The sequence below is a fragment of the Gigantopelta aegis genome, chromosome 1 (assembly GCF_016097555.1).
Source record: "Gigantopelta aegis isolate Gae_Host chromosome 1, Gae_host_genome, whole genome shotgun sequence".
NCBI classification, from domain to species: domain Eukaryota; kingdom Metazoa; phylum Mollusca; class Gastropoda; order Neomphalida; family Peltospiridae; genus Gigantopelta; species Gigantopelta aegis.
This window is the reverse complement of record NC_054699.1, coordinates 22,961,883-22,988,275: the sequence shown is the minus strand read 5'-3', so window position 1 is coordinate 22,988,275 and position 26,393 is coordinate 22,961,883. Positions and strand designations below refer to the sequence as shown.

Below are 26,393 nucleotides of genomic sequence, written 5' to 3'. Positions count from 1 at the left end.
TCAAAATTGTGGCAAAAATTTAAGAAATAGGTATTTTATATTTGGAAAGCACAAATAAATATTGTAATGCCCCTTTAATATATTTGGCTTAAACTTCAAAATTGTCCCTATATTTCTGTCCCGGACCACTCCTGCTGGCTATCCAGAGGATGGGCCCGTGACAGAAATGCTTGAAACCTTAGTGGTATATGAGCATGTAAATAAATATTGGAATGGAATGCTATATATTATGGTATGTATTGCAATTCAAGGGACATTCCTGAGTTTGCTACATTGTAAGATGTTTCCAAAAACTTAAATATTTCTACGATTAAACTTACATATTAAATATATTTTCTTGTTTAGAATATCAGTATCTGTCTCAATATTTGTAAGAAGCCGAAACTGGATTTTTTTTATGAAGTACAATGAAATTTAACCTAGTACAAATATTAGAACGATCAGAAACACGTTTAATATACAGCCACTAATATATTATGCAGAAAAATATATTTGATATGTAATTACAATCGTTAAAAAGTCTCCGTTAGTCGATAACATCTTAAAAAGTGCAGCAAACTCAGGAATGTCCCTTTCAGGTTCCTGTATCGCAATATATCACAATACGAAAATATATTTGATATGTAATTACAATCGTTAAAAAGTCTCTGTTAGTCGATAACATCTTAAAAAGTGCAGCAAACTCAGGAATGTCCCTTTCAGGTTCCTGTATCCAATATATCACAATACGAAATTGGCAATACCCATCCAGGGCTTCTAGAATTGTGATAAAATTCCACTAGCCATATGATCAGTGATTAAATATTTTTACTAGCCATGATTAAAATTTCACTGGCCCTACTTTGAGTTAATACAATTTTACTAATAGGAATAACTGGATATGTTACCTAAAGATGGAGATAGAGCTTAAAAACCCTTTGATTTGAGGGGAGGAAATAGATTTAAATGCAGAATTTGACAAAAAACACATTTCACTAGCCATTGGGAATGGCGAATAGTAATTATTTACTAGCCCATCCTTGAATATCACTAGCCATGGGAGAGGGGCTATCAAAAGCTAGAAGCCCTGCCATCACTGTTTAACAGATATGTTACCACATTTAGTGTATTAGAAGTGCTTAAACATACCTAAATCTTTCAGAATTGAAAAAATATATATATATGTGAATGAATAAATTGGTCACAAGCAAAGTACATGAATGAAATGAATGAATGGATGGATATTTAATGACACATCAGCTATTGTGTGTCGAACAAAGTCTTTCAAAGTACTGGAAGTCACAGAAGTGTGTTAACAATATTCAGGAGAAAAGTTTGGCAAACAAATTGAATAGGTTTTTGAACCACGAGTACCAAAAGAATTGAAATCAATCCTGAATACGAGAAAAACACCATGGATCATCCAAACTGATACCACAAATCTAACATAACAGTGTTTTCCCTAGAATTTGGCATGACATGGTAGATTAAATACTTTTGGGGCATTTTCACCATTTTCAGGGCACTTTTCTTTGTTCATTAAAGACATAAAATTAATTGAAATAAAAATAAATGTAACTAATGGGCTTGCTTTAATAAATAAATGGCAAAATATACAACAGGGATATTTTATTAATTAATATATTTTCTGAGTGTTTTATAAAGGCAATTTTATAATGAATTATTGAAAAAGGCTTGTTTAATCTCAGGCCAGCATGGCGCTGATTAAGGCAAAATGGCTCTAGATTACTGAGGCATGGTGCCGCACAATGCTAAAACAAGCTAGAGAAAACACTATAACATTCTTTCCCACACGTGTACATAAGAAATCAAGGTTCCAAAAAGTTTATTTCTTTCACTTGATCTTCCGTTACCACATTTGGCGGCAAAATATCCTTCATGGGTAAACTAGCAAAATGCTGCCTTAAATTCCCCAAAGCCTTGCTAGTCACTGAATGTGACTGCTTCTCCTTAATCAATTCCTCAGACACGTTTTTAAGTTTCATATGCAAATCGATAATCTCTTGCTGGTAGCGATTTTTAGCATTTTCCTGCGCAAGATGTTTTTCTCTGTTAATCTCCTGATCTGCCTCTTCAACTTTGAGCTGTAGTTTCTCTCTCGCTAATCGTTCTTTATCTGCTGTTATCCGGCATTCTTGAGCTTCTTTCCGCAGAGCAGTGATTTCCTCGGATATCTCCTTCCACATCTCGGTGACTGCGTCCAGCTTGGCACAGGTTTGAGCGAGTTGCTCTTTCAGGTTATCACAGTGGATGCTTAGTCTCTTGTTGGCTCTTCGTGCTTCGGCTAAATTCGAATTCGCTTCTTCTAGTGCCGTTGTCTTTTCTGAAACTTGTTTCGCCAGAGTTTTGTTTGTGCTCGAAGTTTCACGCAGTCGTACTTCGAGATCTCTGATCTGATATTTTGCAGTTTTGAAGACTTTTCTAAGGACGCTAATCTCCTCTTCATCCCAGATACAAGAATCCTCAAGGTTGATGGTCTCAGCTTTGGTATCATCAGACTCAGTCTTTCCAGCTAATTTGTCTGCATCTACAACAACAAAAATAAAGTTAATTGAAGTTTATTCCGGTTTATTAACCCCACTGGAGTACATTAATTTGGTATCATCAGACTTAGTCTTTCCAGCTCCATGTAGTTTGTCTACAACTGTAACAACAAAAATATGTTTAACGTTAATTGAAGTTTATTTAGTTTTATTAACACCACTGGAGTACATTAATTTAATATCATCAGACTCAGTCTTTTCAGCTGTTGTCTGCATCTACAACAACAAAAATATTTTAAAAGTTAGTTAAATTTTATTTTGTTTTAGTAGTACTTCTAGAATTTTGATAAAATCCACTAGCCATGGGATCAGTGATTTTAAAATTACTAGACACGATTAAAAATTCACTAGCCCTACTTTACTTTACTTTAAGTTAATACAATTTTGTTAAATAATAGTAATAATCAGATATATGTCTACTAAAGAGGGAGATAGAGCTTAAAAACACTAACATTGGGGAGTTGGGGTGGGGGCAAGATATTCATATTTACAAAATAAAGACTTAACTGCAACATTTGACAAAATGGTTTTCACTAGCTGTCAGGCATGGCAATAGTAGTTATTTACTTACCCAACATTGAATATCACTAGCCATGGGAGTGGGGCTACTATAATCTAGAAGCCCTGGTTTTAGTAACACCACTGCAGTACATTAATTTATTAATCATCAGCTAATAGATGTCAGGCATATGGCAATTACGACACATTGTCTTCTGAGGAAACTTTCTACATTTTGCCATTAGCAGCAAGGGATCTGTTATATACAGCAGGTCCTAATCTAGAACAGAAAAAGTAGGAGACGTGACTTCTCCCTTCCCAGAAGAAAGGGGAGATTACTTTCGAAGTGTGATCAAAATAGACGAAGTGAACATTAAATGTATCCGTACCTTTCGTAATATTTTGTCACGTTCCACATTTATTTGGAAAACAAGTTTTGAATTACACACTGTTCAAATCGTAATATTTTGATATAAAATACACATGTACTACTACTTCCGGTAATAAAATTTAAGCAAAACAATTATGTTTTCTTAAAAATGCGATATTATTAAGTAGTTGATAATTATTGTGTCATTTTTAACATTAAAGCAATAAGTAGTATTTTCTGGCATTACTGAAATGAATTTGGCCAAAAAATAACGACTGGTCACTGCAAACAGCACCTTGACGTCTGCTGGGCTCGAACTTGACGACAGCACCTACGGCAGTTGTCATAGTTGCAATATGATTTGCCGTCAGTCAGAGGCTTCACCGATAGCATTTTGTTTTATAGACAGATAAAAATGATTACCATCAGTTGAAGGAACTAGTTTTGATTTTTATATTTTTTGGCAAAAGATACCGATTTAAAATTGCTGTAGGCAGGCTTAAAATTGCCGTTGGTGAGCATTTGACCTATGGAAAAAACATTTCAAGATTGCCGTAGATAACAGATTCTTAAGTTCAAACTTGTGTCTGTTGTGTGATTTTGTTTTTGAAATTGGATTAGGTTCAAAATATTAAGAAAAAAAAGAACAAAAGAAATGTTTTATTTAATGACACACTCCACACATTTTATTTACGGTTATATGGCATCAGACATATGGTTAAGGACCACACAGATATTGAGAGGGGAATCCCACTGTCGCCACTTCATTGGCTACTCTTTTCGATTAGCAGCACAGACATACCACAGCCTTTGATATACCAGTCGTGGTGCACTGGCTGGAACGAGAAATGGCCCAATGGGCCCACTGACGAGGATCGATCCCACACCGACCGCGCATCGAGCGAGCGCTGTACCACTGGGCTACATCCTGCCCCTAAAATATTAAGGCGACTTAGACTTCTCATTACTGCTAATAACTGGGTAACTTGAGTCGACTTTTGGCAAAAACAATGTTCATTTTGCTGGCTGGATTAGGGCATGTTTAGTGATACATGTACTTAGTTTCCCACAGTGACAGAGAACAGAGGTCAGCATGTACAAAAATGTGAGGACTAATGTTGTGTGAGAATTGTCGTTATAAGCAGTATCAAATAAGAAATTCACTGGATAGTCAATTGAAGTTATGGTTGTCCGGGTTTGAAAATTAGGGGTGGGTTTTTTTTACCAGAAAATGTACTATTCCATAAATATCTCACTGCAAAATAGGCATGTACAGTGCTCCTCGCCTGACCAGTTACTGTGTTATGTCATGACAGGATACTGGCAGATTTTATTTACGATTCGGTTTTAAAAATAACTATTTTTGGAATAGCGCAATAGTGTATATTTCAACCCCTGTAGGCTGATGAACTAACAGGAATTCTTGCAGACTCTTAAACTGTGATATATTTTCCATTACTGCACACCTGTGTTTTGAAACTACCTACAGTAGTAGCACACACTTAGTATTATTTTTTTTATTAGTGTCTATTCCAAGGGCTTCAGATTGCACCAAAGCTGGGGCGGTAAAGGGCGTGCCAGAACTAACTATGTGCAAAATAAGCAAGCCTAAATTAAGTACAGACATGCTAACCGTAAAACATTTCACGTCAAAATCAATGAAATATTAAGCTGCGATTAAAATAACTTGAAATGCACTTCTGAATATGTTCAACCCTATACCAGTTATTATTAACATTATTGCACTAAAAAGACTTTGGTGTGTTCAAAACAGACACAAATCCTGTCCTAGACAAACAGATAGCTGAGGTTTGTGACCAGGACAACGTGCTTGGACACTAGATGGATACAAAATCAAGTTAAAATTAAATGAAATCTTTTGAAGCTGCACAGGTTAAGTGAGTATTAATTTTGTAATCACTGCACATTTGCTTCCACAAGTATCTCGCAACATTAACTTTAAGTGCTGTTAGTGTAATAAAATAGGTCACACATTTGCTACATTAACTTTAAGTACTGTTAGAGTATTAGAATAAGTCACGAATTTCAAATTGTTATTGTCCAATGAGCTGTGCGTTAACATACAGGCATCATACAATTAAACACACAATTTCCAACACTGGTAACAGGTGTCAAAGATACAAATACTAGAATACAATGAATTCTGGTCAATTAACAGTCAAGATATTTCCATTATTAATATATTAATATATATATATATATATATATATATATATATCCTAACATATATACTTGGTATAGTAATCACTGATATTCTTACAGTCAGACCACAGTTAGTCACTTATGGCTTTGACGAATGAAAAAAGAGAGGAAGATTTCATCCATGACACCCCAGAGCACATTGTTCAGATATTGGCTATAATTAGCCTTGCCAGTTTTAACTAAAATGTGTTCTTGCTTAACTTTCTTCATAAAACATAACGGTCCTTAAAGTTAAAGTTCGTTTTATTTAATGACACCACTAGAGAACAATGATCCATTAATGATAAACATTTGTCTATTCTGACACGTAGTCTTTTAGAGAAAAAAACGTCTCCATTTTTTCATTAGCAGCAAGGGATTTTTTATATGCACTTTCCCAGAGACAGGTCAGCATATACCATCGTCTTTGATATACCTGTCGTGGGACAAAAAAAACCTACCCAAGTTTATAATCATAACATGTTCCTCTTTCTTCTCTCATTAAAGTCTGCTGTTTCATCAGATTGCATGTGTGTGTGCATGTGTGTAAGTGGTGTATGTGTGTGTATGTGTGTGTATGTATGTGAGTTTGTGTGTGTGTAATAATATTCTCTTAATTTAGCCTTGATGGACCAGAAAATTAAGAGAATATTAATTTTTTAAAAAGCCAGTTTACCATCAGGACAAGTTCCTCTTTCTTCTCTCATCAAAGTCTGCAGTTTCATCAGATTGCATGTGTGTGCATGGTGTATGTGTGTGTGTGTGTGTGTGTGTGTGTGTGTGTGTGAGTGTGTGTGTGTGTAATAAAATAGCCTTGATGGACCAGAAAATTAAAAGAATATTAATTTTAAAAAAAACAGTTTACCATCAGGACAAGTTCCTCTTTCTTCTCTCATCAAAGTCTGCAGTTTCAACTCATCATCGATTGCGGTCATCACTCGAACCTTTTCGTACACTTCATGAATGGCTGCTGGGTCAAACGCTCGAGCCAGTTTGATTTTACTTTTAATTTCCACATCTTCAGCTTTTCCAGCGAGAATATCATCGACAGTAAAGTTATACGATGGTTGAAATAACTCACCGATCCACTGACCAGCACTGTGATCAGCCATGGTTGATCTGGGTGGAAAAAGAGAGAGAGTAATGTTTTTGGTTAACAAATACATGTTCAATATGTTAAGCAGCAAATGGATTTTTGTTTTTGCATCCTCTTCACAACTCCATTTATCATTTTGTAACTCCATCCCCTCTATAATTATGTAACATCTATCAAACCTAGCCCCTCACTTTTCCTGTTATCGTCAAAGTTTGTTTTGTTTAATAACACCACTAGAGCATATTGATTTATTAATCATCAGCTAATAGGGTTTCTGCCAGAGGGTAAAACGGGTATGGCACAACACACAAATAGTTTTGCATATTTTATGCCAGAGGGTAAAACGGGTATGGCACAACACACAAATAGTTTTGCATATTTTATTTTTTTACGTTAACTTTTTGACAAAATTAAGAACTCTTTTCATTACTGCATGATTTTCTTAATCCTAACCCTAAACGTAACTCATTTTCATTCTGGGGGAAGTCCCCTATACCCCCTGTTGACTGTGGATGCTTCCATAGCGCCATACCCAAAAAATGTCTTACTGGCAGAAACACTGGTTATTGATGTCAAACATTTGGTTGCCCCATTTACATTATTAATAGGCAGTATGGTTGGCCCCTCCAATATAATATCCTAGCTATGCTAGAGCACCTGAAAAACACACCCTTCCCCCCCTATAACATTTCATAAGCCATTCCATGACATTCCCTACTCCTGTCAACCCCCCCCCCCCCACCAAGAGCATTATGTAATTGATAAATGGCCCTTAAAATGAAAAGGAAAGGAAGGTTTTATTTAATGACTCACTAAACACATTTTAATTAAGGCATCGAACATACATTAAGGACCACACAGATAATGACAGAGGAACCCCGCTGCCACCATGCAATGGACTACCCTTTCCGATTAGCGGGAAGGTATCTTTTATAGGCAGCATCCCACAGACAGGATAGTACATACCACAGCCTTTGTTACTCTACTGGTGGATCACTAGCTGGAACAAGACAATGTAGCCTGGGAACATTTTGTTACGTATCGCATCACGGTAAACTACGCAAGTTTCAGAAATCGTTGCACAATTTTGAAACATTAAACAGTAATTAGGCCCTACTAATCAATTTTCATTTGACTAGAAATATCGCTAATCAAGATTTTGCATTAAAAATGTTCCTTGATAGCCTAATTGGCCCACCAATGGGGATCGATACTAGACCGACTGTGCAACAAGCGAGTGTTTTATCACTGGGCTACATCCCACTTCACTTCCCTTAAAATAGAGGCTCGTACCGGATATTTGTTATTAGCAAACTCGAAAATGATCAATGTCAGTGGACAATATTTCAAAATCTTAGGTAACTGTAAATCAATTCATGTGAGTTTTACTTAGGTTATGTGAATATAGTTCTTGTAACTGATGAGTAAGGCCTACCTAATCCTAAAACATTTGAACTACGGTTCTGTGCTACATTGGCGGTTTAAAAAGAAACTGACTTTCACGTTCATTACTGATATAAGGTACTTTTAATTTTAGAATGTAATAGTTCACCACGTAACCAATTGGCGGTTCTCATGATTTTAAAGCTACATAACCGACACGTGAACAGAACAACAATTCTCATGAAATATTGTGCCCTGAATGTAATGGTTTTTAATGTTTAAACATAGGCGTATCATTGTATTAGAGTGGGAATCTTTGCCTACCCGGTGGTTGGCAGCCATTCCATGTTTTTGCTGTAGTTATCTCTTATCAAAGAAGACTGATTATCAAGCATGCTTGATGTCAACACATCCATGACATTTTGACATTCATCCGCACAAGCCGAAATTCCTCACCCTCAATTAGTACTTGCCTCGAGTCCATTTCATTTCAACCTATTTTCTTTGTGCTTATATTCAATTAAGGTTCAAGCATGCTGTCCTGGGCACACACCTCAGCTATATGGGCTGTCTGTCCAGGACAGAGTTAGTTGTTAGTAAAAGAGAATAGTGGCCTTACACCTATCCATTGAGTTGTTAAAACTCGCTCTGGGTGGGAGTCAGTACCGAACTGCGAACCAGTATAATATTCGCCTAGTTCCTGGGGTTGGGTTAGGGCTAGGGTTAGGGTTTGGGGAGGGGGGGACAGAGTTTTCATTCAAGGGAAATAACTTGGATGGTTAAATAATTTCTTGTGTTTGATTTGTATACAATATAGGAAGATTTACATAAGTGAACACAAATTAATATGCGGTTATATTAAAACCCTACATGAAGACCGAACGAGCTAATATTATTTTTTGTTATTACCAAAAAAATAAAATGTTTTTCTTGCCACTTTCGATTCGATATCGGATAGACGTTTTGACATGATCGGCTAAGCAGGCGGTTTTCAAGATTTTTCTTCAGGATAAAATCGGAACTCTTACTTCCTATACTAGAACTAACTGATTGTAGACAAATGAAATATTATTTTCAAAACGAATGAGGAAAAGCATAACACCTGTATAAACGCCACACCTGTCAACTTCACCTCGTTAAAGTAGCTTATCCTATCGATACATCTCGGCTCTACAATGCGCATGCCCATGCTCAGTACGGAAATTGTCGAGTAGCGGTTATTGTCATGTTAGGACAGATCCAGTGAGGTGTGGGGGGGGGGGGGGGGGGGGGGATGATCCAGTAGCACCAGCGGTGGTTTATATAGGGAATAACTGGTTACTGTCTTAAGATATCGGCTTTATCCTGCGAATGTTAGAATGGCGAATGCAGCGAGGCGGAAGTAAAAGTTGACATGCTGTTTGCGTTGTTTGTTTTCAAGAATTTAGAAGATGACATCTTCTTCTTTACATGAAGATCAGTTTGAAGTAAATATATATCTGTATGTACAAAAATGTTCGGTTACTATTTTGTATTTTGTACCTGAGAACATTGGTCGAGATCGTTAGCGATACCATGAGTACTTTGATACACATTTACAAGCATATCGATATGGTAAGCAAGTATCACACGTTTTTTATAACGTACATGATTATACATAACATAAAGTTCAGCAACTTTTCTAGAAGTTATATACAATATTCATAAGTTAGATCAAACATCAAATTAGGATCGTATCGGGTTGCATGGGTCTACCATTCGGTTAGGTTACCTGTTCTGTGGACTACAATCAACACCACTATTTCTACTCCTATTTCTATTTATCATCTAAATACTGAAAACTAAATCATTTCCTACAACAACAACAACAATATATATATATATTTCATTTATATACCTTTATTATACGCCATGATGTCATTGCATAAGCTGGTCTAGAGATTAACATGCGGAGGTATAGTAGATCAATTCTCGAAAAGTGGTTTCTCCCAATTTTATCATTATTATTATTATTATTGCTACATGTGTGTGTGTGTGTGTATGTATGTGCGTGCTTGTGTGTGATAATTATTAAATTATTATAATATCTGTTCACTTTACTCACTTCAAATCGTTTGTATAGAAGGAGTTGGTTTTCTTTCCTTACAGATTTATATTTTAATTTTACAGGAGCCTGAAGTAGGCCTACTCTTTGAGGCACATTTTGGAATTAAAAATAGAAGACCAAGACTAAGAACAGTAGAAACAGAAGAAACAGTATCTGTGTTAGATGATGGGGATGGTGCATATAAAACATCCTTTGCTACTAATAGAAAAATGTAGCGGGTTTCCTCTCTAAGACTATAGGTCAATATTACCAAATGTTTGACATCCAATAGCCGATGATTAATAAATCAATATTCTTTAACTTTAACTGTATTGGATGAATATGATAAATACAGTCCAGTAGATGTTGATAATAATACTGAACATAGAATCAAACACTTATCTGATGATAACACCAGTGAGCAGAATGACACTGAACCTCATCCAGTTAGCACAGGTTACAGAAAGGATGCAGTGGATTGTCTTTTAGAAAGTAATCTAAAAATCTAATTTATGACCATATTTTGAAGTTGAGGGAAATGGAAAAAGAGCAGAAGGAAATGTAGGCCTACATAATATTCTCGCTGGGTTAGAATTAAAGGAGAGCGGTGATAAAAAGTAGTTTCGTTTTTGTAAAGGCGGTGTAGGCTATATATAATTTGGCGTCCAAGAAAAATACTTTTAATGATAAACACTACAACTTCCGTTATTTTTATAAGCGGTGATACCTCCAAAATGAAAAGTTTCTAATATTTTATAAAGAATTACCGAATAAACAAACGACAGTAGGCCTAATTAAAAATCATCGGTCACGACCAACTACATCTGCAATTGAGAACAAAATATCAGACATCAGTTGGCACACTCGAAAGAAAACAAGTCGCGGTGTGGAAAAAACTTCAGTAGCTTACGATAGTTACCGTAATGCAATTTAACATTATTTTAACAGCCTCGGTCAATCAGTCTTTTGTGTTCACGAACTTTAAAACATATAATTCCATGTATTTATTAAAGGCATATTGTCACAGACTACTGACCTAATTATGGTCTAACAAAGTATTACCTGAACAAAACTAATTTGATTTGTCCCTAAATGAACTTAATTCAACCATCTTTATAACCACCATACTCTATTTATTAATGATATTTTGTAAAAATAATTGAATTATGGCAATGGTCCATAATTCAAAAACTAAAATTGCTGAGAGGGTTGACATGGATTTCAATCCATCATGGTTCAGTTTAGGTGATGCGATAGCTAGATTTGGTTTCCAACAATTAATGTAAATTTTATTTATTATCCAATTTTAGAGAAATAAGTTCCTTAAATCCGTGACAGTATGCCTTTAATACGGGTCCATATTATTATGGTCTACCTACGGTTCCATAAATATCGTATATTTTCACGACATATTTATGGCATGGGTCATAATAATATATTGATAGATAGATAGATAACTAGTTTAACATGCTCATATACCACTCGGGTTTCGAACACGCCCATCCCGAGTCCGACCTCCGATAAGATCGGTGGCCTGACTCGAGGGAGGGGGGGGGGGGGGGGTTACAAAAGTTACAAACCAAAAAAAAATTGACTGCTCGACCGAATATTTATATAATTTGGACAGTCCAAATATAAATAAGAGAAAGAAGACAGGATCGGACTATTTAATAATATTTAAAAAAAAGAAGTAATTTCGACATAACATTTTTATCGAAGCTCTAAAAGTTTAAAAGTCCGATCTATATGTCCACCCGAGTGGCCTCGTTAAGGCCGTTGGGGGGGGGGGGGGGGGTAAATTGGAGGTGGGCGGAATGTGCAATCAAATTTAGAAAAAGGTAAAGACCTAAAACCAAATATGGAGAATAATCTTCATATCTGGAAAAAACGTAAGACCTAAAACCAAATATGGAGAATAATCTTCATATTTGGAAAAAACTAAGTCCCAAAAAAATTAATTTGAGTGCAGGGCCGAAACTTTTTCTGGCGATTTGCGCAATTTAGACGGGCTGTCAAAATAAAGTGTGTTGGACTATTTATAAAAACCAAAAATAAACAAGTTTTAGAACTGGAGCCAAAAACTTTAAAGTCCAACTAAGCCCTAAATCCGGAGGAAAGGTTGTTGGAAAGGTTGCCGTCTATGGTGTCCCTATGAAGTCCGTGACGTCGAGGTTGGGGGGTGTACTGCCGGTAAACGGAGGCCGCTACTGTCCTGGTGATGGCTTCATAATCTTTCCCTGAAATGATTTTTAAAATCCGATGAATCGTCGGGTTGTCCATGTTGGATAGCAGTAGCCCCTGATGGTAGACGCCTGACAGTCGGACGGTAACACACAAAGCTGGTGAATCGCCCCCTAGCATTATTAGGGGGCGATTCACCTAGCTCTACACGGTTAGTTGGAAGCGGCTGGTAAAACTCGTGCTTCGGAACGCTGAAGAGATGCCTGACGTCCTCTTTGTTGCACTTAACAAGCCGTTGGTGGCGCTGATGAAGTTTGCCGGCCTGTAGTGGCCACTGTTCAGCTTGTCTCATGTCGGGTTGCGGCGGTTGACTAAGGGGAGAGCGTGGCTTGTCTTGTTGCTGGCTCTGTTGAGCGGTTGCCTTCCTCTTCGAAACGGCTTCTGATCGGGCCTGCGACTCAACAGGGGCCTTCCGTGGTGTCGGTGGCGTCGCTGGAATCGCGAAGATCGGAGAGAGTGGTGGGCACCGTGGCGGCTCTTCGCACATTGCTGTGTTTAGAACCGTCTCTGGCAGATCGACGATGGCAGGCTCTGTCTGCTTCGTTGATTTGTCTGGTCGGGTTAGGGGTGGCATCGCAGAAGGGGCCGCCGCCGGTGGTTCAGCCACCGGGTTTGACCCCCCTTGTGCCGTCCCTGGCGAACGTTTTCTCTTCTTCCACCTCCTTCCATTGCACCGGTTCGCCGTACGGTTGCCCGTGACCCGGTGTACGCGACGCGATACTCGAAAAGGTTTCCATAAGAAGCTATGAGTCCCCCCCCGCCCAGGTGGTGGGGTAACTCAAGAGAGCACAAGGCTACGTCTGTTCTCATCGCCAGCTTGGACTGGAATGGATAAACTGAAAACGGTTATGGCACACTAGCCGCTGCTATAACATTGACACCATTTAGCATTTCTAATTGACATCATTCATAGACGTACAGGATCCCACTTCTTTTTTTTCCAGAATGAAACTAAAATGCCCGAATCTGGATTAAAATTTTTTTATATTAGCATTACTGCACAAAAGCTAAATAGGGTTGCAAACGAATCACTATGCATTTTTACATGGATTACAACTAATATTATGAAAATACATGGTGAAAAGGTTTCAAACTAGCAATAATCTATCTATATATACACTTTAAAAGAAAATTAAAAAAAATTCGACGCAGTAAGTGTCGCATTTATTTTACTTACAGTTTGGAATCTGTTGAGCTATTTTAACAATATTCGACCTTGATGGGCCTAAATATTTCACAGGTGGCAATATCCATTTAATAATGGGTGTGAAATATCAAAGTTACAACCCCTAAACTTGTTTATAATACAATTCCATACACAGTATAGGGTTTTCGGGGTTTTTTTGTTGGGGGGAGGGGGTTGCCCACCCAATATGCCTATATGATGCAACCATGCTTCCTATCTGTGACCCGATAACCCCTGACTGATAATTTAAAGTGTTGTACGTCATTGTCTGCTGCACATCCGGTGCTAGCATAATAGCCTTGGCGTTACTGTGTATTATCAGGTTACCAGGATATTAATTTTGCGCATGGCAGTAGGTATCAGGTTACTTGGAAATGAATTCTGCGCATGGTGTCGTGGTTAAGCCATCGGACATAATGCTGGTAGGTACTGGGTTCGCAGCCCGGTACCGTTTTACCCATTACACCAACTTGTCTATCACTAACCACTAACTACTAACCCATTATCCTGGACAGTTGTCCCCAGATAGCTGAGGTGTGTGCCCAGGACACCTTAAAGGGACATTCCCGAGTTTGCTGCATTGTAAGATGTTTCCGACTAATAAAATATTTCTACGATTAAACTTACATATTAAATATATTTTCTTGTTTAGAATATCTGTCTGTATATTCAATGTGTTTCGGGTCGTCTTAATATTTGTAAGAAGCCCAAACTGGATTTTGTCTTCCAATAATTTCGTATGTACGAAAAAACAATATTTTAGGAAATAAGATGAAACTGAACCTAGTACAAATATTAAAACGATCAGAAACACGTTTAATATGCAGCCACTAATATTTTATGCAGAAAAATATATTTGATATGTAATTACAATCGTTAAAAAGTCTCTGTTAGTCGATAACATCTTAAAAAGTGCAGCAAACTCGGGAATGTCCCTTTAACGGAGTATTTAAGTACGACAATGAGTCAAAATGAATTAATGAATGGTGGCCGACGTTAATTGCAACAAGAGGGTTTTGGTGGTGTTTTTTTTTTTAATGAATGCACTGTTTAAATTGACAGAAATGTTAGGTTTTTATCTCAAATATAATGACAGCCATGCATAAGCAAATAAATTCCTTACATGTTCGAGGGGTTCTTTCAAAACAGAGAACTGGCAGCTATATCAATGTGGTCTAGTGGTGTCGTTAAACAAAACAAACTTGTTTTTGTTTCTGTTCTTTTCATTTTACAATATAACGAAACCAGAGGGGGGGGGGGGGACCGGGGAGTGGAGTGCGAAAATGTACCCTCTTTTTTTCCCCTACTGTACATATGAAGATAAAATCTGGCTTGTGCCTCCCATCCCCGACTAGTTTGTGCTCTCTCCACTAGAGATTGTGCCCCCCCCCCCCCCCCCCTCGAAATATCGTTCCTACGGGTCTAAAAATAAATCATTGAAAAGTATTTTATTCATTCATTCATTCATTTATTCATTCATTAATCAATCTATTCATTCATTCGTTCATTTATTGATTTATTTATAAAAATTAAACTAGATCAAAAATTGTGTTTTTAAAATGCATTTCTTACATACCCATTGGTGAGAACACCATGCGTTCTTTTTTTATAACACATGGTTGTTTACATACGTACGTGTGTTAACAATTTCAAGACATACGACTAGCTGATGACCAGGTCAACAATGCCATACGTCCAATAAAAAAAAAAACCCAGCACGGTGGAAATATCTTTTAGTCGATAAATATTTAAAAATTTGCTTAAAACCTAGTTTTTGAGGATATGTAAGAAATAGAATAATACATTTGTGTCCATTAGATACCATTTATCTCACAACTCATTGTTTAAAACTCGCTTTCGCCTGTTAGATACATTTTAAAACAACTTCTTGTGAGATAAATGGTATCTAACGACCACTCATGTATTATTCTCTATTTATACCCATGATACGTTCCATATAGGATAAAGATAAATAAAATATTTTTGAACAATACACAGGCCAGCGTATCAACTTTTAATCAGATGGATCTCGTGTGGAGGGCGTAGCCTCCAATCTGATTAAAATTATCTCCACTGGTTAATAACTATTAGACCAGCAGAGCTAATTTTAATCAGATTGGCGTAGCTCGACGAGGCGAAAATCGAAGGCTCGAATCCCGTGACGGGAAAGGGGTATTATGGAGTCCTCCCCCAGAAATGTGTGGAATATTGACCCCTTTTTGGCGTTATTCCAGCAGGCCTAGCGTCTTTTCTTGTTTTGTTCATAACTTTTATTTGATTCAGCCCGTGAAATAAACTGCACAGCGTAACCATTTAGTAATGTAAATGGGTTAATTATAATTAAATTTTCCAACAATTTTCCAACAATACTCGATAGAATATATATATATATATATATATATATATATATATATATATATATATATATATATATATATATATATATATGAACTTTTAATGTTGTTATTACTCAGTATGTTTCAAATTTAATTATAAGTATTGTCTGTTATTACTTTTACGTTCATCTAGGTATGAACAAAAAAATCATCCGCAAACTTATGTGAGAACGGCTTCGCCGATTCACACAGTTTACAGATAATTTATTTTGTTCATACCCCGATGAACGTAAAAGAAATAACAGACACTCCTTAAATAATAATAATAATATATAAATATATAGAGAGTGATGACGGCTCTGTACAGGACGTTCCTACACAGGTTCGTCTAGTATTTTATATACTTAGATATGGGGGAAAACACATTAACAGTAAAGAAAATAAATATATTTTGTATAATACTCAATGCGTTCATGTTGACACTGTATAAAAACGTGTGTATGGGTAAACAGAACGGCACCTACCTTCAACCCCCCCCCCCCTCAAATTCCCCTTTTTTTAAATTCCCACTTTATGGATATACATGTAACAGCATAAAATCTCTTCTTTTTTTTAACTTTTCCCAATTAGATAGACACTAAGAAAAATGCAACAAAACACCTTCTGAGGACGGTATGCTGCCCCGTACACTTGTTAAAACTAGATGTCCCAATTTCGTTTATACTTTTTACGAGATAGTCTTTTAATCTGGCGTTATGAAAACCCTCGGATACAAGTCGCAGAGACTCTGTCCAAGTTGTTGCACTGCTTTTTAATTTGAACCATACCGCTGTAAATTTCAGCGGACCGTTTTCTACGGCCATTATACCATCTAATTCGAAATATGTTGATGTTAGTTGCCAAAGTTTAAAAGTCTCCTACGAAGCTACTCAAGTCGCCCATAACAACCTGTCTGTCACGCCCCCCAATTTGTAAATTGACTAGTTTCAGTCTATTTTGTCAAGGGACGTTACTCTTCGCGCGCATGCGCAATAGGAATGTGAAATACCTGTATTGGTTATCCAAGCTTCTATTTTGCATTTGGACATCTCACACAAAATGGCACGATTTACCTGTGTCCACGACAGGCGTGCTTGAACAGTTCTATGATGAAAGCATGGAAAAAATTACCTACACCCCACAAAGTTTTTGTGGGTATATGATTGGTGATGTTAAAGTGATTTTAAACAAATAAGGGCCTCGGCCCCCATTGTAGGCCTACATTAAAACAAATACATGACCAATAACCAATTTATTTTACTACAAGATGAGGAGACTGACACAAGTCAAGTGAATGATAAATAGTTGGCTTATATACATTATGTTTAGTAACGCCTTCTGTCAAAAATAACATCTGCGTGATCAAATAGACAATAACACCCGCAAATCTAAAACCTCCATATGGTTATTTCCTAATAGCCTATATAACCCTTTGCACTTGTAGTTGACTTAAGCGTCATAGACACAGGATTGTCAGGTTAACTATACGTCACAGTGTAATCGGTTTCCATCGTGTTGTTTTTCATTGGATATATGACATTGATATTATATCCAATTTAAGCAGGCTGACCTGGGAACACACACCTGAGCTATCTGTCTACGCCAGTTGGTTAGTGAGAAAGAACTTGGTGTAGTGGTATTGGGGTGCGAACCCATTACCCACCGATGACCACCGATACCGATGATATATTTTAATTGAGGTTAGACTCATTAATAACAGAACACGTGAGTTTGTTTGTTTGGAAAAAATATCAATACGCGATGAAACGCCAATCTTCTGTGACACGTGACTAAAAATAGATTCGCGGTTGCGCGTATGCTCACTTCCGTATTGGAACTTGGATGTCAGTGGGAATTCAGGATGGGTGATAGAGGTGTGTATAAATATTTTGTATTACATTATATGTGAGCTTTAAGTTGTCCCAAAGAACGTTCGAATGAGTCAATGAAATATATGTACGCAGTGTACTTGTTTTTGTGTTTTCACAATGTTCGCTTTCTTTAACAAATTATAAAACAAGTTTCAGTTAGTAAGCCCTGGTCTCGCATCTTCTTGTGACCGTGTAAGGATTGTTCGAGGTCGTGTGCTAGATTTGTACCACACGCGTACACTTCCATGTACTAGTGTTGCAAGCATTGTGGTATTGCAACAGTTCAGGGACATTTGTAACAACTAACACTGGTGGACGTGTTACTTGAATGAAATATTGCCTTTTTGAGCACAGCGTTCAAAAAATCTGTTGAAATAGACCTCCACCCACCCACCTACGCCCCCCAACCCTGGTAGTATGCACATCCCTCAGGACTTCTAGAATTTTTTATATAAAATCAACTAGCCATGGGATCAGTGATCTATTAAATTTACTGGCCACAATTAAAAATTCACTAGCCCTACTATACTTTTATGTTAATACAATTTTAGTTAATAATAGTAATAACAGATATGTCATCTAGCTTTAAAACTTTAACATTGGGGGGGAGAGTGGGTGCGGCAGGATATTTATATTTACAAAATAGACTTAATTGCTACATTTGACATGTTTTTTACTAGTCATCGGGCACGGCAATGGTAGTTATTTACTAGCCCAACATTGAATATCACTAGCCATGGGAGGGGCTACCATAATCTAGAAGCCCTGCAATACCCCCACCCCACCCCACACGCACAAAAACTGCATTCTCAAAGTTGCAAATATGATATTTTGTTATTTTTACATTTATTTGTTATAAATAACTACAAATTAATACTGCATTATTTCATAACCCCTCCCCCAATAAGCTTGCCAATTTGTAATAAAGTTGAATGTAAAGTTATGTATGACCGATTGTTGTAAAATCGAGAATATTGTAAATTCGAGACTCAGCAATTCATGCTTCACATGGTAGTTTGCCAGGTACTGACAGACTTATGGGTCGTATGCATGCAATAAACATATAAAAAATAAAAAATCACTGAACGATGACTTGTGATTATTTACAATTTCCTGAAATATTGCCTTTTATTATATTTATTTACTGTTATACAAAACTTATAGCAGTTATAATGAAGAAAATTAACAGCAATGTGCTGGTTTTCATCTTTTCCTCTGTTTGTACATTTTACAAGTTGATGCAGTTTCAGTATTCATTGTTTGACTGTCTTCAGTGTTATTTTTAAAATTTTCATTTGGTGGAAAAAAATCCATTCAATATGCATTATATTTGCAATATATTTATGCAAGGAAATTTGTATTTTATTATTGTATCCTAATATTTGCTTTTTGACAGTTACAAATTTATGTCTAGTACACACTATTTAATATTTAACTAATTAATATAACCACGTTACATATGAAGAGTTCATGCGCAAAACGCGATATAAACCATTTTCTTTCTTGTTTTTAGTTAAAGCCATTATTGTATGTCAGTAAGGGCTAACCGTAGGCCCGCTGATTTGCTGCAAAACGTGATTGATCCTTATGAAATTGTATTGGGTAAATCCAGTTTTTTTTATCAATACGCGATACACGCTAATTAAAAACCCATTTTTACTGAAAATTAAAAATGGATATATTGCGTTTTGCACCTGAACTCTTCATATGTTGGAGATATGTTCACAATTATCAACATTTTTAATGTTTTAGGAGTGCTTCTTCTTTTTTATTTTAACTGTCAAGTACATTTTAAAAATGTTTATTAATGTTGATATTTAAAAGAAATGGCTTATTTAAAAAAGTGCATAAATGTACTTAGATATTAATTATTATTAATTAAACATAGTGACATCATTTAAATTATTACTTACAGTATTTTTTGTCTAGCTTGACTGACATTGATTTTTAGGTGAAACAAAAAGTTACTATTTGCACTTTAAAATCCAATAAAATATTGCTACACTTAAATGTACATGTGTGACAAATTTAAATATTGGTGGCACAGGTTTGAACTGTTGAGCCATGAGTCATCGGATCCATGCATTGTGCTCTAGCTGACATCTGGCACATATATGCTGTATACATGTTACATCTGGTGTTAGCCTTAGCTTCCTGACCACCACTGATTGCATAAATGTCTTTTTGGGAGTCTGGCTATCTTGCAGTGGTTGAGCAACAGTGTGTGTGTCTTGTTGGAGCTTGGCCATCTTACAACAGTTAATTGTACAACTGTTACAGTGTAGTGTTGTAGTGTTTTGGAGTCTGGCCATCTTATATTAGTTGAATGGCTAGTGCAGTCCACATTGCCTGAATAGTTTTTACATGTAGCGGTATGTACCAATACCATAGTGACAGGACTCGGTTCATTTTCATTTTGGGGAAGGGATTTAGCCTAGTCCTTAGCATGCTATTCTGAGGTGTTTTGAGTCATAGGATTAAACTTCCTCGGCAGACCCCTTCTTTCCCACCCCCTGTCCTAATCGATGCCACACGACTGGTATTTTAAAGGTCATAGTATGTTCTATCCTGTTTGTGGGTAAGTGCATAAAAAAGATCCCTTGCTGCTAGTGCTAATGGGCTGGTATGTACATGACACGGCGTAGCTGTTCTAGTGACTTATTTCTCATCTGATTTTTATGAAACTCCACACACATGTATAGCAATAATATCATGATACAGTAATTGATATATTGTTTTAACCTGTTTTCTGTGCATATTTCAAGCATCATGTCTTGGGCATACCTCTGATACATTGGGCTGTCTATCCAAAACAGTGGGTTAATGGGTTATAGTGTTTTCCCTAACTTGTTTTCGCATGGTGCAGCACCATGCCTCAATAGTCTAGCACCATCTTGCCTTAATCAGCACCATGCTGCCCTGAGATTAAACAAGCCTTTTTCAGTAATTAATTCTAAAATTGCCAAAAAGGTATTATTAAGTAATAAAATATGCATTTTATATCTTTTGCTATTCATTTATTAACTCAAGCACATAAAATTACATTTATGTTTATTTCAATTAATTTTTGTGTATTTTTAATGAAAAAAATGCAACGAAAATGGTGAAAATGCCCCAAAAGTGTTTGGTCTACCATGCCTTGCCTAATTTCTAGGGAAATCACTAGGTTAATTGTTAGCGATTATCTAGAGGCATAGATCTGTATAGTGGTCTTACGCCTCCCCCACTGAGGAGTAAAAACCCACTCTGGGTGTGATACAGTATTGATAGTAGTGAAGTGAATCCAGTATCTATCACTATCAGGCTTACAGTTAAATTGATGGCTTAACCACGTGCTACACCACCAAGATCAGTGACTCAGGGCTTTCATCTTTATGGATTGTGCAAAACAAAATCGGGTAACACATGGATTTTATTTCTGCGTAACCTTTTATGACTACCAGTATGTAAATGATCTAAATTATTTCATAGAGGATAATATTTGTGAAAAAGAGAGAGAAAAATTCGACATTCGGATATTAGTTCACTTTTCCCCCCCCCAGTTAACTGATTATTCACTTACATGATTGAATTACATGAATGTTTGACAATGTAAGACATAATGTTTGACTACATGAATGAATGTTATAAAAAAATTCAGGTGCAAATTCCTTGTGATGGGACCTTTTCTTATTTTCTGTGACTTGAGGTTTTTTTATTTATTTGGTTTTGGTTTATTAGGGTTTTTTTATTTGATTTTACCGGCCTCTGTGGCGTCGTGGTAGGCCATCGGTCTACAGGCTGGTAGGTACTGGGTTCGGATCCCAGTCGAGGCATGGGATTTTTAATCCAGATACCGACTCCAAACCCTGAGTGAGTGCTCCGCAAGGCTCAATGGGTAGGTGTAAACCACTTGCACCGACCAGTGATCCATAACTGGTTCAACAAAGGCCATGGTTTGTGCTATCCTGCCTGTGGGAAGCGCAAATAAAAGATCCCTTGCTGCTACTCTGGAAGAGTAGCCCATGTAGTGGCGACAGCGGGTTTCCTCTCAAAATCTGTGTGGTCCTTAACCATATGTCTGACGCCATATAACCGTAAATAAAATGTGTTGAGTGCGTCGTTAAATAAAAAAACATTTCTTTCTTTCTTTTATTTGATTTTGTTCAGAAATTTTAATTCCAGTATAACTTAATACCATGTAGGAATATGAGTGTACATACACACACACACTACACACACACACACTCGCATATACACACGTGTTACTGTTTATAACCATGATGATAAACTAATAGAAAAAGTTGAATGTGATTCATAATCATACTTGCATTATATTTCATCAGTATCAAAGGTAATTAGATTATTATTATTGTCGCAGTTGATAAAATAATTACAACTTAGTCCATCACATATTTGTTTTGGTAGTTTTTGTTCATGAGCAAGCTGATAAAAGTGATGTAAATGCATGTATAAATTATCAGATTGTAGTTTTTGTGTATGTGTATGTGCCCTACTTTACAGTCTCATGTACTTTTAATACATCTTCTTCTTTTGTTTTTTTTATTACCCCAGATCACTGGCAATGTCAAGGTTGGGGTGCCTTGAATCATTGTCTTACATTGTATAATAACAGGCCCGTAGGAGCCGGGGGGGCTAGGGGGAGCTCAGCCTCCCCCCTCCCCCCCCCCCCCCCCCCAATTTTTTCTGCCTATTTTTATTTCGGGACTTTAAAAATGTCTCAGGTAATAAGCCGAAAACACGCCAGAATTGCTATGAAGGGGGTTAATATTTTTAAATTATCCTTATGGGGCTTGGGGGCTTCGCGCCTGCGGTACTTGCGGTTTTACACAACACATTTTATACAACCATAAAAATAAGGCCCCGCCCCCCCCCCCCCCCCCCCCCCCCAGTTTGAAAATCCGTCCTACAGTTATAACATGATTGTGTGTACATGTATAACTAATTATAAAATAAAAGTTTTTATGATATTTTATATAAACATGCAGGCTGGGTGTTTTAACTTGCATATTTTTTGTAACAAAGGTGATTGTCATGTGTGCCCTACAAGGAGAGGTGGTTACTATCATCCAGAGAGGGGTTTTTGGTGCTTTAAAATGATTTACGTAATGTCACTGTGCCCATTATAGAGTAATTTGATAAGAGTTCTAGAAATTAGTAATATTACATGTATGTCCTTTCAGGACAGGTGTTTGTTGTACAGGGTGCCATTTATAGACTAATGTATTGACATGATGTGTATCTGCAGTGTTTTTAAGTAAATTTTCTATAAAAATTTCTCTCATAATGGGTCCTTTAGGTGGTGGTTATGTTATACAGACAGCCCTACATTTACAAGTGTCCTGTATGGACAGATAGTGTATTTGTACTGTGCTTGTTGAGTACATTTTCTATAAAGATGTATAATGAGTCCTTTTGGTGGTTGTTATGTTATACTGGGAGCCCTACATAACATATCTGACTACATGATTAGACATGTACTGGCAAGAAGTACATTATTGGATTTTCTTATTCTGCCTAACTGACTGTACATTGATTCTGATCTTTTGCTTCCAAGGTCACTTTTCAAGGTTGGAAAGAACAAACTTGTTTATATCTATCACTGATAGAGTTATAACTACATGTACATACCAGTAGTGATATGATACAGTTGTTCTTGAAAATAGAAACTGCACGTTTACATACATGCATGAAATTTGTATACCACAATATGTATTACACAGTGCATGTAGGTTTATACATATACATGTAGGAAGATAAGTTGTTATTGAGTGAATAGTTCTGTATAAAGTTTATAATGGTGATATCATTCAGCTTGTTTGGATGACCCTTTTAAAGAAGTATTGACTGTATGAACTATAAAAAATCATTGATGCCACAATCTGTCACATACAGGGGGCTGGACAAAGCCCAGTGGTAAATAGCTCTCCTGTTGCGTGGTCAGTCTAGGTTCGATCCCTGTCGGTGGACCCACTGGGCTATTTCTCGTTCCAACCAGTGCACCATGACGGTATATGAAATGTCATGGTATGTGCTATCCTGTCTGTGGGATGCTTCATATAAAGATCCCTTGCTACTAATGGAAACGTAGCAGGTGTGCTGAATGCAACCACTGTTGACAGGAGGTATGGGAGGGGGAGGAGGGGCCTCCCCCTAAAAGAAAATGGCTTAGGGTCAAAAATTATAAAATGATTGACATCCAGTAGTCACTGATTAATAAATCAATGTGCTCTAGTGGTGTCGTTAAACAAAAACAAACTTTAACATGTATGTATGTATTAAGCAAGCACTATACCATTAACATGATACTTTAAATTTATTTCTCAATTTCTAATATGGATATTTTATTCATTTGTAATATATGTTTGGCAGACCAAATTCTCCCTGGAGTGGGTATCCCTCTTCACACATCTACCATTTGATTAGATTCATAGTCTTAGTGTTTACTAATCTGTATTAGTATGGTATGGTGGTATGTGTTGTCCTTAAAACAAACTGGCCTTGGTGGCGTCGTGGCAGGCCATCGGTCTACAGGCTGGTAGGTACTGGATTCGGATCCCAGTCGAGGCACGGGATTTTTAATCCAGATACCGACTCCAAACCCAGAGTGAGTGCTCCGCAAGGCTCAGTGGGTAGGTGTAAACCACTTGCACGACCAGTGATCCATAACTGGTTCAACAAGGGCCATGGTTTGTGCTATCCTGCCTGTGGGAAGTGCAAATAAAAGATCCCTTGCTGCCTGTCGTAAAAAGAGTAGCCTATGTGGCGACAGCGGGTTTCCTCTAAAAACAGTGTCAGAATGACCATATGTTTGATGTCCAATAGCCGATGATAAGATACAAAAATCAATGTGCTCTAGTGGCGTCGTTAAATAAAACAAACTTTACTTTACTTTTCCTTAAAACAAACTTAACGTGTGTAGTGGTTAAGCATTCAGGTTTAGGTTAATAGGACTTCACCATGAGTAAAATCAAGGCGAGCTGAAGATCACTCTCCTGAAATATTCTTGTTCCAGCCAATGCTCCACAACTGGTGTAACAAAGATCGTGGTATGTGCTGTAGTGTCCTGGGATGGTGCATTTAAAAGATCCCTTGCTGCCAATCAAAAAGAGTAGCCCATGAAGTGGTGACAACAGGTTTCCTCTCTCAATATCTGTGTGGTCCTTAACCATAAGACTGACACCATATAACCGTAAATAAAATGTGTTGAGTGCATTGTTAAATAAAACATTTCCTTCTTTCCTTCCTCTCCTGAAATAGTGCTAGGTGTGCAGTCACATGAAGCTAGTTTCAAACAAAATTGACTATAACTTGTGTGTGCGAAGTGTGATGGGGAGCTAGAGTGATAACTCGCCTTTCCTGGCAAAGACTGTATATTGACTTCACAACCTGGCCCCACCCAGAGTGATCAAATTTTAGTGGTTCAATGAAGTGGCGTACGGTCATGTCACTGACTTCTCTATCACTAACCACTATTGACTAACCATTAATCAGCTCTCCAGATAGCTAAGCTACAGTGCCTGCCCAGGACGGAATGCTTCAACCTCAGTTGAATATATGAGGATAGAAATAATTTGGTTAAAATGATGACTTATAGTATATTTTTCTTAACAGTAAGTGTTGTGTATACTTTGGTTTATTAGTGTAAGTACTTTGCAATAAATGCATAAAGTGTTTATGATGTTTACACAGACAGATAAGTTTTTATTCATAACGAACTGATGTCTTAGAAATCCTCTCCAGGAATGTCTAGGTTCTGCACTAAAAATAGAACAGACTCACTGAAAGCAAGTTGTTTCTGCCTAGCTTGAAATAGTTCAGTGAAGAGAGTGAACATAAAATATTTCATTTGCTGTTACCAAGGGTTTTTTTTGGGTAATATTTTATTACACCGTAACAGGTAGAGCCTACTGATTTGTTAAATGTATGTAATATGTACTTGGCATCGTTTGTATGCTTGAGGAGTTGATTTTTATTCACACACATATATATATATATATATGATACAATACATGTACATGTATATTAATATTCAGGTCTCACACTAGAATGAATTGTGGTTTAGCCAATATTCTAGAATATTTCCGTAAAAAATGGAAAGTTGATTATTAGAAACCATATTTAAGCATTTTGAGTGACATTTGCTGCTTGTTTCCTGTCAGTTGGTGGGGGGAGGTCATAGCCCAGCCTTAAAGCATTAACCACTGTCGGCCTAGAATCAATCCCCATCAGTGGGCCGATTGGGCTATTTCTCGTTCCAACCAGTGATCCACAACTGGTGATCAATACAAAGACTGTGTTATATATCATCCTGTCAGTGAGATGCTGCATATGAAACATCCTGTAATCAAAATGTGTTGAGAAAGTCGAATGTAGGGCAATTGCTCACCGGACAATACCTCACTGGACAGTACCTCACCGGACAATTGCTCACTGGACAATTGCTCACCAATAAAGTGAGAAATAGGACAATTGCTCACCTTTAGGTTTCTTTTATTAATAAAATTTTATTTATTATTTTATTAATAAAAAATAACAGAATTTTTAGAAGGCACTGGAGTTA

General features: G+C 36.9%; 2 protein-coding genes across 8 annotated transcripts in view; one reads left to right on the top strand and one right to left on the bottom strand.

The window, feature by feature from the left end:
- Positions 1-1,643: 1,643 nt before the first annotated feature.
- LOC121367283 (sodium channel and clathrin linker 1-like) lies at positions 1,644-16,828 on the bottom strand. Of its 3 annotated transcripts, none has more exons than XM_041491398.1 (3): positions 16,581-16,828; positions 6,479-6,732; positions 1,644-2,527 (listed from the first exon to the last, which is right to left on the bottom strand). In XM_041491398.1, exons 1-3 carry the CDS (start codon positions 16,781-16,783, stop codon positions 1,809-1,811), a joined length of 1,176 nt encoding a protein of 391 aa, XP_041347332.1. In that variant the 5' UTR covers positions 16,784-16,828; the 3' UTR covers positions 1,644-1,808. The 3 variants fall into 3 exon arrangements, with proteins under 3 accessions (XP_041347332.1, XP_041347346.1, XP_041347340.1); XM_041491412.1 differs by lacking the exon at positions 16,581-16,828 and adding an exon at positions 13,576-13,796; XM_041491406.1 differs by lacking the exon at positions 16,581-16,828 and adding an exon at positions 9,195-9,269.
- Positions 16,829-17,799: 971 nt separating this feature from the next.
- The window catches only part of LOC121372310 (glycogenin-1-like), a 56,633-nt gene continuing 48,039 nt past the window's right edge, over positions 17,800-26,393 (top strand). For all 5 annotated transcript variants that reach the window (XM_041498640.1, XM_041498615.1, XM_041498631.1 and 2 more), the window contains exon 1: positions 17,800-17,833. In XM_041498640.1, coding sequence (XP_041354574.1) covers positions 17,821-17,833 — 13 coding nt within the window. In that variant the 5' untranslated portion in view covers positions 17,800-17,820. The remainder of the gene's footprint in view (positions 17,834-26,393) is intronic.